The sequence below is a fragment of the Ochotona curzoniae genome, unplaced genomic scaffold (genome assembly GCF_017591425.1).
Source record: "Ochotona curzoniae isolate NIBS_2020 unplaced genomic scaffold, NIBS_Ocur_1.0 contig_4792, whole genome shotgun sequence".
NCBI lineage: Eukaryota > Metazoa > Chordata > Mammalia > Lagomorpha > Ochotonidae > Ochotona > Ochotona curzoniae.
Window position 1 is genome coordinate 7,338,263 of NW_024466389.1, and position 13,215 is coordinate 7,351,477.

The 13,215-nt window shown below is 49.5% G+C and overlaps 1 protein-coding gene across 1 annotated transcript; it reads left to right on the forward strand.

Moving 5' to 3' along the window:
* The first annotated feature begins 10,286 nt into the window (after positions 1–10,286).
* LOC121161303 (PRAME family member 12-like) lies at positions 10,287–12,942 on the forward strand. The gene is made up of 3 exons (XM_040987609.1): positions 10,287–10,593; positions 11,064–11,636; positions 12,366–12,942. The coding sequence occupies exons 1-3, from the start codon at positions 10,307–10,309 to the stop codon at positions 12,940–12,942; spliced, it is 1,437 nt and encodes a 478-aa protein (XP_040843543.1). The 5' UTR covers positions 10,287–10,306.
* The last annotated feature ends 273 nt before the right edge of the window (positions 12,943–13,215 follow it).

A 13,215-nucleotide genomic window follows, 5' to 3' on the forward strand; every position in this document is an offset into this window, starting at 1 on the left:
ACAACACTTGCTGGCGAGGATGCAGGGAAAAGGGAGCCCTACCCTGCTGTTGGTAGGGCTGAGGGTTGATACAGTCTGTATGGAAATCAGTATGGAGAACACTCAAACAACTGAAAATCTGCAAACCACATGACCCAGCAATAGCACTTCTAGGAATATATCCAAAAACATCTGTTACACGAGAAACCCACACGCACCCCTATGTTCATAGCAGCACAATCAATAATTGCAAAACTTGGAAGCAACCGAAATGCCTGTCAACAGACGACTGGGTAACGAAACAATTATTCTACTCTATGGAATAGTATTCAGCTATTAAAAAAAAGCAACGAAATGCATTTCTTCGTGGCCAAATGGGCCCAACTGGAATCCGTTATGCTAATCCCACCAATCCCAAAAGGTCAGAGATCACATGTTTGCCTTAATTTAAGCTGAAATTGTGTCAATCGTCAATCCTAAAAATAGTGCCTGTAAATTGTAATATTTTTACACCCTCAAACAGTCTGTATTGCACGCAATAAGATATTGTGATGTAACCAATAATCAATGAGAGAGAGACTGCATATGATAACACTGTCAAAAATTAGCCTTTAAAGAATTAATTTTTAAAACTGGCCACAAGGCGACTCGAAGACCCCTTGATAAATGTTTTTCTACATTCACTGATAAGACCTTACCAACTCCGGTGTAGATACAAAAACTAAAAACTGGTATCCTGGAGCACTAATAGCCCATGGCAAAAGCTATGTAGCTGTCAATAGTCTTTGCTGAGGGATTTCCCTGAAAAACTGCGGGTTTCCCTATGACTCCACTGACCACAGAGGTGCAACAAAAACCTCAAATACAATGCTGCCCCTGGAGAAGATGGAATCCCCAGAGGATCTACATCAAAGAACTGAAGGGCCCGGCGCGGTGGCGCAAGTGGTTAAGTCCTCGCCTTGCACGCCCGGGATCCCATATGGGCGCCGGTTCTAATCCCGGCAGCCCCGCTTCCCTTCCAGCTCCCTGCCTGTGGCCTGGGAAGGCAGTTGAGGACGGCCCAAAGCTTTGGGAACCTGCACCCGCGTGGGAGACCCGGAAGAGGCTCCTGGCTTCGGATCGGCATAGTATCGACCCGTTGCGGCTCACTTGGGGAGTGAATCATCGGATGGAAGATCTTCCTCTCTGTCTCTCCTCTCTGTATATCCGCCTTTCCAATAAAAAAATAATAAAAATAAATCTTTAAAAAAAAAAAAAAAAAAAGAACTGAAAAACCTGACAGGCTTTGAACACTCTGTTATTCTGCAATGGCTTGGGTAGAGCAGAGAAATCTTCCTCCTTCTTAGAGTGTGTGAGGAAGATGCTAAGTGTAATCTATCAAGATTGTAACAGGTAACTTAGAGATAGCAGAATTGAAACTGCATTAGACATTAACAAAAACTATAAAGACATACAGTGGGATCCAAGAGTGATCCTCACAGCCTATTAAAAGGAGGTCATATGCACGGAGCAGGAGGGGACACCAGAGTGGAACAGGAGGACAGGAGGAGGCTTGTATCCTAGTCCTGGAGACCCCCGGTAACCTCCCAAATGCTTTTGCCATAGAAGCAGTGGATACCCCATCGAGGACTATCAGTATGGGCACCAAGGACCATATCCCAACTGCCAAGGAGACGACAGGGAATTTGAATGCCCTCATAGACCAAGAACTCTGAGGTCAACCATTCATTATTGGATCTCCCACACATGATGGAAAAAGCCCAGAACCCTCCTCACATGGTCTAATGACATTGGAACAACAGCCAGGAACCCTGGGTGGTCCTCAGACATAGAATAGGAACGTCTTTCTGGATTCAGGAGAGGAGCTTTCTCTGGTACTTATTTAGTTTCAACTTTGGCTCCCCATCCTCTCTATTTTTTTTTTATTAATAAAATTTATTTTGACATTCTTTACATACTTAGTTAGAGTAAGAAGGTTCAAGGGCTACAGGAAAGTGGATAATACTAGTATGTTTTCCATATTGTTACCTTCATGTTTAAAGGGGGGTATTAAGGGAGAAGGCCCACCCAATTTCCCACCCTCCCCAGATCCCGGATGTAGGGTATGCTCTGAGGTTCTTGCTCAAGTGGTTTTGATATTGCCACAGTTATGAATCGCTGTCAATCTTGCCACTCCAAGCACTATGAGGTCTTTGAAAAATCCACTGATTGACATAGTCCATCATAGCTGAGATGGTTGGTTGACCCATTCTGTCTTCTCTCTTTTCTTCGTTAGGGTTCTGAGTCCAGCATTTAGATTAGGAAGATCTCCAAAGAAACTTCTTGTATGTGCTAACAAGTACAGGGCCTGGCACCATCCATCGCTCCAATCAGCTGGTGGTTGTAATTGCTGGGTTGGTTCTGTTTTGAGCCCCGACTTCCACTGGAACCAATGGGTGTTGCAGTCCAGTCTGGTTCTGCCCCGCACATACTTGGCCCTCGCATAAACCAGTGGGAGCTGCAGCCTAGTTGGAGCGACCCACAATAACTCCCACCAGGACCGCCCCCTACCCTGGTTTGCCAGTAAGTGTAGCAGTAATCCAGTCTGTCCCACACCCCATTCCACCCCAGCCACTGTCTTAGTTTTATGTCCTCCCGTGGAAGTGGTAACCCAAGAGGGATGAGCCCACTATTTCCCTCCCAGGCCTCTCCCACTCCTAGATTCCAGCTGATGCTGTGTCTAAGCCCAAACAACCCTCGCCCACTTTGATTTTGTTTGCACCAGTAGGAGTAATCCGCCCAGCCCGGCTCTTCCCTGATCTAGTCCACATGAGGCGCACAGGTGTGGTAGCTCTGCCTAGTCTGGTCTGCCCCCATCCCAGTCCATGCTCTCCTACGGAAGTAGCTGTCCTGCAAAGGAACCCTCCCTTATTCCCATGCCAGCTCTGCCCACTTCCTTTCTTGTTCTCAGGCTGGTTGGGCGCTGCGGTCCCTTCCGGTACAGGCAACCTCACCTCGGCATTCCATAATGTGCACTAGTCTTTGTTGCGACCGAACCTGGGTCGACCCACACTGGTGCCTGGATTTGCCAGTGGATGACATGGACAGATTCAGCCTGGTCTTGCCCCCACATCTGCCAGTTGTATGCCAGTGGGTAGCTTTCCATGGCCTGTTCTGGGCTGTTTCTTATCATGTTTCTTGCGCTGACCTGCCGGGTCTGTGTCCTGCCAGAGGAGTTGCCCAGGCTCCTCCATCAGAACCTCTCCCAATGCCAGGTTTCACGCTTACCAGTGGGTCCATGAGCCAACCCTACTCAGTCCACCTCCTGTCATAGCAGGAACAGTGGCTTTTCCTGACTGGCCTTCCACCCAATCTGGTTCTTGCTGTTGGATGTTCCAACCCAGCCATGGTTTGTCCATACCCACGTATGGCTCACACATGGCTCAGTAGGGGTTTGAGACCTTGCCTAGTCCATCGCACATCTACCCTGGTCCTCCAGAACACCAGGGGGAGTCGGGGTCCGGCCCGGTTCGGTGCATCCAATCCCAGTCCACACTTGTGCCAAGGGAGGCTACAACTGTATCCAGATCAGAACGCAGCCCCCCTTCCAGGCCACGTGCCTCTTGGTGGGAACCTCAACCCAGCTGGGGTTGTCCCCTTAGCTCCCCAACCGGGTCTGTTCCCAGCCATAGATCACTCGCATGCCAGTGGTTGCTCTGACTCAGCTTGGCACAGCTCCTCCCCTGTCCCGAACTCTGCCTTAGACACTGTGGCTTCACGTCCCTGGCTCCCGCAGACCAGCAGGTACAAGAGCCTAGCTCAGCATGACCTCTGCTCCCTCCTGGTTTCTAGTTTTACTTGTGGGCTAAGGTTTGCTCAGTCGTACCAGATCTACTCTGTTCCCTACCAGTTGACACATTAGCCAGCTGTTGGAGCTACTTTTGCAGGACAAGCCCCAAGCCCAGGCTTCTGCATGGACTGGTATTTGGTGCTCAGCATTATTAGTGATTACAAGTTTTACAAAGGAAGAGTTACTGCCTGTTTCAGGTCCGAGAATCACAATGGGTTCAACCTGGAGCTAATTAAACGGCGACTCGAAGAACCAAATCCCCAGAGCTCCCCAGCCGGGAAGCCAGCAGGCGGAGCCTGGCACCAATGGCGCACTGGCCGCCCGGAACAGCTCACCATGTGCCCATGGCGGCCGTCCGGGATCCAGGCATGAGACGCCCCGTCCTGAGACCCACCAGCTGCCGGGAGGCTGCTGGAGGTTTAAATTCCCAGGCCCAAGGTCACGCCCCTCCCAAATCTCATTCACCACCCAGTGAGGGCGGCGGGTGGGTCCCAGACCTGCCCAGTCCCAGAGGCCTTCCCCCTTGGTCTAGTCACCCCGAAGGAAGCAGCCCCTGGAACCCAGCAGGCCCGGGGAGAGCGGCTCACCATGTGCCCATGGCGGCCGTCCGGGATCCAGGCATGAGACGCCCCGTCCTGAGACCCACCAGCTGCTGGGAGGCTGCTGGAGGTTTAAATTCCCAGGCCCAAGGTCACGCCCCTCCCAAATCTCATTCACCGCCCGAAGGAAGCAGCCCCCGGAACCCAGCAGGCCCGGGAACAGCTCACCATGTGCCCATGGCGGCTGTCCGGGATCCAAGCATGAGACGCCCCGTCCTGAGACCCACCCCCATCCTCTCTTGCACTGACCATCAGGGTCGCTCCAGAGCCCCCCAAAATTAGCTCAGAGAGACCAATAAGGAGAGAACAGACAAGAAAAAGTCAGCTTGGACTCTGATATACCTCACCAAGTAGGATGCAAAAATCAGTTATTCCTCACTAAGTTATTGAAGATTTCTCTGCCTACCCCTCCTAAACCTGTGTTGTTCCTCAGTTGCTAATATAAGGCTTGCTAGAGTTATAAGCCTGTTTGAATTATCCTAAAAATCACAAAGTTCAGTAAAATCTCACTGGGATAATGAAATCTGCTAAAAGGAATCATAAAGACACCTCAAAAAAGAAAAAGAAGACAGCTGAATAGTACCCTACAACCATTTTAAGGTTTATAGCAGTTGGTTATGTATAAACTAAAATGGAGATGTCAATGAAGTAGTTACAGGATTTGGTTTAGAACTTGCATTTTCTAATACATTGGTCATTCACTAGCATCTTAGTTAACTTCATGATGTTGTTAATTTCCATGTTCCTTCCTATTGTTGATTTTGCAGTGTGGCTTTTCTTTTGAGGGGATAATATATGGCATCTTTTCTTTTTTTTTCTTTTTTTTCTATTTTCTTTGTATTGGAAAGGCAGATATACAGAGAGGGGAAGAGGGATAGAGACGAAAATATTCCATCTGATGGTTCACTCGCCAAGTGGCGGCAATGGTTGGAGCTGAGCTGATTCAAAGCCAGGAGCTCTTCTGGATATTAAATATTTTAAGATTTATTTATTTTTATTACAAATTCAGATATACAGAGAGGAGGAGAGACAGAGAGGAAGATCTTTTGTCCGATGATTCACTCACTGAGTGAGCGCAATGGCCGGTGCTGTTCCTCCAGGTCTCCCACATGGGTGCAGGATTCCAAGGCTTTGGGCAGTCCTAAATCGCTATCCTAGGCCACAGGCAGGGAGCTGGATGGGAAGCAGGGCTGTTAGGATTAGAACCTGAGCCCATATGGGATTCAGGCTCATTCATGGCAAGGAGTTTAGCCACAAGGCCACTTAGTCCAGTGACAAAAAAAAAAATCTAAACAACAAAATAACAATCAAAAATTGCAAAGGTGAATCCTATCAGCCGCTTTTCCCTCAGGCAGCATACTTGACAGAATCAATGCAGACAGAGTCAAGGTCCAATGAGGATTAACTGGGTGGGTCAGGAGGCCTGAAGAGTCACCCAGGGATTGGAGGCAGCAATGGGTGTGGCAGCAAGGTGGGACCCCGAGGAGATGATAAGGCCCAATAAAAGCCCCCACCTGGGGAAAGGCTCTACTCACAGCCAAGGGTCCCAGCACCTGTGCCTGCTCCCTCCCTCCAGAGCTCAGGGTGCCCTCCCAGCTTCACCCAGAGCCAGGAAGTCACCAGCCTCCACGGGACTCCCCAGCGGCCCAGGCTCCATCTCCAGGGAGGACACAGCAGCAGAAGGTGAGAGCCGTTTCTCCCTTGGCTTCCTTTGACCCTAATGCTACAGGTCTCTGTGAAACACTGTCCCAAGATGCTCCTGGATTTCAGCATGTGGTTGGGAGTGTGGGGGCTGGGAGGGCCATCTTAGAGTTGGACATCTTAGGCCTAATTATGATATGTCGCTTGAGATAGTTTGTGTTCTGCTTTTCCAATTCCTTAATAATTTGTATGTGAAAGGCCCAGTGACTGAGAGAGAGAGCCAGACAAATCTTTCCATGTGCTGGTTCCCTCCCCACATGGCCAGAACAAGTGGGGCCCGGCCAGGCTGAAGCCTGCAGCCCAGGAATTGTGTCCCAGTCTTCTTCCCATGTGGGTACAGGGCACCTAAGCACTTGGGCCATGTTCCTCTGCTTTCCCAGGCACACTAGCAGGGAGCTTGCTGGGAAGTGGAGCAGCTGGGACCTGCTAGCAGGTGGATCAGAGGACTTGCTGGTGTTGCAGATGGGAGCCCATCCTGCTGCTGGACAACTTTGGCCTGTATCTTTCTTTCTCTCTCTCTTTTTTTTTTTTTTTAGATTTATTTATTTATTGGAAAGGCAGATATAGACAGAGGAGGAGAGACAGAGAGGAAGAGCTTCCGTCTGATCATTCACTCTGCAAGTGAGTGCAACAGCCGATGCTATGCTGATCTGAAGCCAGGATCCAGGAACTTCTTTCCAGGTCTCCTACATGGGTGCAGGGTCCCAAAGCTTTGGGCTGTCCTCAACTGCTTTCCCAGGCCATCAGCAGGGAACTGGATGAGAAGTGGAACTGCCGGGATTAGAATTGGCATCCATATGGGATCCCGGGCGTGCAAGGCGAGGATTTAGCCGATAGGCCATGCCGCCAGGCCCAGACTGTTGGTTTTAAAAAACATTTTTGTAAAGATTTATTTTTATGAGAAATTAGGTATACTAAGAGGATGAGATCTATTCCCCAAGGGGCGGCCACAAAGGCTAGAGCTGTGCATATATGAAGCCAGGAGCCTTTCTGTGTATGCTGCATGGGTGCAGGGTTCCAAGGCTTTGGGCCATTCTTGACTCTACTCCAAGGCCAGAATTAGGGAACACGATGGGAAGTGGGCCACTGTGATTAGAACCAGTGTCCATATGGGATCCTGGCATATGCAAGGCGAGGAATTAGGCTACTTACTGTGTTGGGCCTTGTATTTTTAAAATTTTAAAGAGAAAATTGGGTTAAGCCATAGCAAGTGGGCACATTTGTAGAGTTGCAATGAGTAGCATTTGAGCACGTGTGTACAGGATGGCCTGGTCTGGTCAGGCAATGAGCATTTCTCTGTGTTAGGAGCCCTTGAACTCTTCTCTTGTGTGATTAAGTACAGAGTCGCTCACTCTGAACCTGAGGCTCCCATCATGCCGTGGGGCACTGTGACTCCTTCCCTCCTCTCACTGTGAGCACTTGCTACCCAGCCTCCTCCCTCACCCCTCCCAGCCTCTAATCATCTCTCTCCCACACCTGCACTCACCTCCCTGAAGCACCACAGCTGATTGCTGTGTCTGGCTCATTTTACTTCTCAAGTCCATGTCATAGTTGTCTCCACTGGGTTACAAATGACAAGATTTCCTTGTTTATCACCAAGTATCCCTCCCTTGATGTTTCCTCCTTCCTTTTTCTTCCTTTTCCTTTAAAGATGCATTCATGTGGAAGGCAGTTACAGGGAGGGAGGGAGAGACTTGTGTCCTTGCTGGTTCACTCCCCAAATGAGATAAGGGTGTTGCAGGTGGATCTGTGTCCAGGCCATGTTTCAACTGGATTATTTGGTTGTAGTGTTGGGTCTCACAGGGTTATATAGTGGATAGGAACTCTTTGGTTTGCAAATGCTCTTGTATGATCTTCACTCCAGTTCCTCGAGTGACGTTTCCCAGCTTTCTCCAGTCCCATTGTCTATTTTTGCTTTTGTTGCCCGCCTTGTTGTGATCTCATCCAGGAATCGCTGCCTAATCCCATGCCTTGAGTTGTTTCTCCAGGGTATAACATATGTGGTCCTAAATGTAAGTCTTGCAGCATTAGATTCTCTCTTTTTTCTAAGTGTTCTTAACATTTGCATTTATTGGAAAGGTAGATTTACAGAGAGAAGGAGACACAGAAAGAATCACAGGTTCATTCTGCATGTGGCCCCTGTTAGATGATGACCCCTGATCTCCCACCCACTGGTGAATAAGTTGTCCATAGTTGTAACTGAAGCTTAATTGGAAAATCCGCTCCAATCCCAATTCACACAGAATGGAGGGAAAAGGGGGGGAAAGAAAAGGGTGGATGAATTATGTGTTAAGGAGTTTTATACTCCTCTAGACATGTGGGTTGGCAAAGGGCCAGTCTATGCCCTATTTAGATAAGGAAAATCCACTAAGGTATATCATTGGTTGGTTGGATTCTCGCCAGTCTGGGGAATTAACTGGCTCTGATGGCCCCTCCTGTTCTGGGCTGAAGCCTGGGAGACATTCCGGGCTGAAGCAGATCCAACCTCTCACCTCCAGTGTGCAGGTTAGCCATCAGCCTCAATGGCCAGAGCTGAGCCGATCTGAAGCCAGGAGCCAAGAGCTTCCTCTGGGTCTCTCACACAGGTTCAGGGTCCCAAGGGTGTGGGCCATCTTCTACTGTTTTCCAGGGCACAAGGGAGGAGCTGGATGGGAAGGGGAGCAACCTGGATACAGAGCAGTGCTCATATGGGATCCATGTGTTTGCAAGGCAAGAATATCAACACAAGATTACTGTTGTTGTTTGTTACTATGAATTGTTTCATTAGAAAGCCAGAGGAAACAGATATTCAGCCCTTTATTCCCCACTAACTACCTGCACAGTTGGAATAGAGCTGAATTCAAACCTCCTACGCATGTGGGTGGCCGGGACCCAAGTACTTCACACATATTCTGCAACTTTACTAAATTCATTTATCCTTTGGCTGGAGTTCTTTAATTACTTAGCTGTCGTATTGTTTTGTTTGATTTATTCTTGAAGCACAATTAGGCTAATTTTAGGTCTTCCTATTTCTTTTCCAGACTTTTTAAAATTAAGATTTATTTTTATTAAAAAGTAAAATGTACATGGCTCATTGCAGTCACCAAATGATAAAATCATTGCTTTGCAAGCGCCGGATCCCACATGTTTGAAGGTTTTAATCCCAGTGGGCCCTGCTTCTCACCTGTTCCCTACTTGTGGTCTGGGAAGGCAGTAGAGGACAGCCAAAAGCCTTGGGACCCTACACCTGCCTGGAAGACCAGGACGAAAATCAGACACCTGGTATTGGATCAGCTCTGCTTCCGCTGTTGCAGCCACTTTGGGAATGAATCAATGCATGGAAGATGTTCCTCTGTGTCTCTCCTCCTGTCTGTTTATGTGACTTTCCAATTAAAATCATAATAAAGGAAGTTCGGTAATCAGTTTGAATCAGACATATATAACATGCATGTTATCGGTATTGTATCAGGTCTTCCACACGTCCAGGTAATGAGTGGAAAACTGCTTATTGCATAACGCCCCTTGTAGTAGATTCTTACCTTTTTTTTTTTTTCCAGTTGATTTTAAGTAGATTTTAGTATTTGATATCAAGGTAACTGCCTGATATGGACTCCCACTTCTATTTACAGCTAACTTCCTGCTGGGGCACCTGGGAAAATCAGTTTACGGCACAAGAGCATGGAGTCCCACGACTAAGTTGATCAGGACGGGAGTGGGTCCTGGCTCCCAGCTTTGGCTGGCACCGCTCCAGGTGTAAATTGGCATTTGGGGAACAGACAAGTACCAGGAAAGTCTGTCTCTTCCTCTCTGCCACTCTGCCTTTCCAAAAGTGTGTCTGAGTGGATTGGCAGTGTGGGCCACCTGGCATGAGCGATTCTGTTGCTTTAGGGCCTTGAATGATGGTCACTAGTTCCTTCCAGTGTGAGGGCATTTGCAGGCTGCCTCACTAGTCCTCACATTGGTGACATGGTACAGATGGACCCCAGACCCATTACAGCCACCTCAGGGCCTGAGGACTGTCAGAGTGTCGGGTGAGGCGGAAGTGTGAAGTGTGGTCCAGAGGCACAGAGAATTGGCGTGACTCAGCAGTCCTGTACTTCCATGGCAGAAGTCTGAGATGGGGTCCTACACTTGGTGGCTCAGGGCTTGCTGGGAGCTCTCCTGAAAGGTCTTTTCTCTCTGAATGTTTCCCCAGGGTTGTCACTGAGCACTCAGCAGGATGAGCAGCATGACCCCACCGAGACTCCTGCACTTGGCACAGAAGAGCCTGCTGGATAATGAGGCCTTGGCCATCCTTAGTCTGGACCAGCTTCCCAGAGAGACGTTTCCTGCACTATTCCTGGAGGCCTTCAACAGGAGGCTCCTGAGCATCCTGAAGGCCATGGTGATGGTCTGGCCCTTTGAAGTCCTCCCGCTGGGCGCCCTCATGAAGTGGCCACAAGTAGATATCCTGAATGCTGTGTTGGATGGACTCGATATGAAGTACACCCAGAAGTCTGACTGCAGGTAACTGACACAGAGATCCATTAAAGAGAGTTGGGCTCAGGAAGGGTAGAGGTCTGGAGGATGTTCCAGAAGCTTCTTTGGATAGCAAGGGAGTCATGTAAGAGAGGTCAGGACCCATGAGTCCCTCTGGGGAAGGGCTTCCTGAGGTGACAGAGGGGACACGTTCCTGCCACTTCCCAGGGGTACTTGAAAGCATTGGGCAGTGGGGACCAGGCAGGGGCCCTGCACAAACGGGGATGAATGAAAGACTGAGGGGAGGGCCCCTTCCCTCCCTAAAGACTCATGTCTCTCAGCCTGCATCCCCTCAACTCTGTCAGGATCAAGAAATATATCAAGGCAAAATAATCAAATAAATAAATCAATCAAAGAGGAAATGGGAAGAAAGCCAGCAGCAGGGGTGTGAGGTGCGGGCTCCCCAGCTCAGAAGTCCCCTCTGCCTACTCTCTGAGTCTTCTCTGTTTGACCCCCAGGAGAGGGAAGCTGCACGTGCTGGATTTACGGGATGTTGGTCTGAATTTCTGGAATGTGTGGGGCGAGAGCCTGGATGATGCCTGCTCTTCAGAGCCTAATATGAGGAGACAGCCAGTGGAGCACAAGGGGCTCAAGTCAGCCTTGAAGGTCATAGCCAACGTCACCCTCACCGAGGTCACAAATGATGAGTTCCTCCCCCACCTGCTTCAGTGGGTGAAGGAGAGAGCCAGCCTGGTGCACCTGTGCTGTTACAACCTGATGATCTCGCCAAGGCACATCCACAGCTTCAGGAAAATCCTTGACATTCTGGAGCTAGGCTGCATCCAGGAGGTGGAAGTGGACTCTGTCTGGGGACTCGCCACCCTGGCGAAGTTTGCTCCCTACATGGGCCGGATGAGCAGCCTTCACAAGTTGTCTGTCTTCCACCTCTCTTTCCCAACCCCCATAACCCTAGAGAAAAAGGTGCAGTTCAACTCAAATTTCAGCTCCAATCTAGCCAAGATGCCCCATCTTCATGGCCTTCATATGGACTCTGTCAACTTGCTGGAGGACAACCTGGACCAGGTGCTCAGGTGAGAGACCAAGCTACTTTGGAAGGGCAGAGTGGGCTTTGAGCATTGGTCAGCCAGCAGCTACAGGTCAGTGTGCTACAGGAGAGGGTTCCTACTTCATGCTGAGCATGAGTATAGAAGAAGAGGGCTCAGTGACAGGAAGCTAGCTGCCTGAGGAAAGGAGCAGGTTCTGACTTAAGGATGAGTTTGGTTATTCTTCATGAAGTGTATTTGAAAAAGTAGATCAGCTAAGAAGGCACCATAAAATGTCAGCTGTCCACTCAGCACCTGTGTGGACAGGGTGAGCCTGGGTCTGGTGCCTGGAGCTCCAGGGAGGTGTGTGACCTATGAGACATGCATGGGAAAGGTGACAGGTGGTTCTGGGGTCCAGGGCTGTGAGTGAGGCCTCCTGGGAGGGCACCCACAGGGCTGTTGCTGCACCTGTCCAGGGTCTGGGCTTTATCCGTGTCCCCACCTGGGCACTCATTGTCCAGACAAGTCACATTCTGCTGGACAGGTGAGGAAAGATACCTTGAGAGGTTTTGTGAACTTGACCCAGTCCCTCCAGTGGCAGTGGAAGGACTCAGCCTGAGAGTGGTTAACTGAAAGGACGGGTCTGCACTGGGCTGGAGCACACTGGGTGTTGGTGAGGGTGGGCATGAGTGGGATCTGGGGTTTTGGGGCTTGGCACAAACAGATGTCTCTCACCTTGGTGTCATCATGAAGGATTCATTCTTGGTGTCTCCCCAGGTACCTGAAGAGCCCCCTGGAGGACTTCTCTGTAACAGCCTGCCAGCTCTCCGAAGCTGATGTCTGCTATCTGTCCCAGTGTCCAAAACTCAGCGAACTCAAACACCTGCACCTGAGTGGTGTCAAACTGACGCACATCAGCCTGGAGCCCCTCCGAGTTCTGCTGGAGAGAGTGGCATCCACCCTCATGACCCTGGATTTGATGCGCTGCGACATCACTGACTCCCAGCTTAACACCATCCTGCCTGCCCTGAGCCAGTGCTACCAGCTCACCACCTTAAGTCTTTTCAGGAACAGCATTTCCATGGCCATGATGGAAAAGCTTGTGGAGCACACAGGCAACCTCAGTGCTCTGAGAGTGGAGCAGTACCCAGCTCCCCTGGATTGTTATGACACTCAGGGTGTTGTCCAGCGGGAGAGGTTTTTCCATCTGTGTAGAGAGCTGATGGGTATGCTGAAAAGAACAAGAGAGCCTAAGAAGGTTGTGTTTAGCACTAAGCCCTGTGAGAATTCCGCAAAATGGATGGTGTTTTACCAATACGAACCTAAATTTTACAAGTACTACCTGCTGGACTAATTGTGTGCACATTTCCAGATCTTCCTTCTGGACAGTTTCAGCAAGGACCTGGGATGGGTTTGGGCAGAGTGTCAAAGATGCTAACTGCAGTGTGACAGGGGAAAGCAGCCTGAGAAGCATGGCTTGCAGGGCCTAGGGCATTGGGCTGGTTGTGGAAGGTTGCAGGGAAAGTCAGGACGCAGGTTCTTGTGTTTTAATGTGGAGTAGGTAAGTGCTGCATTCCATATTCTGTCGTCAACATTGCATTGTCCTCAGTAGCAACAAATAAAGCAT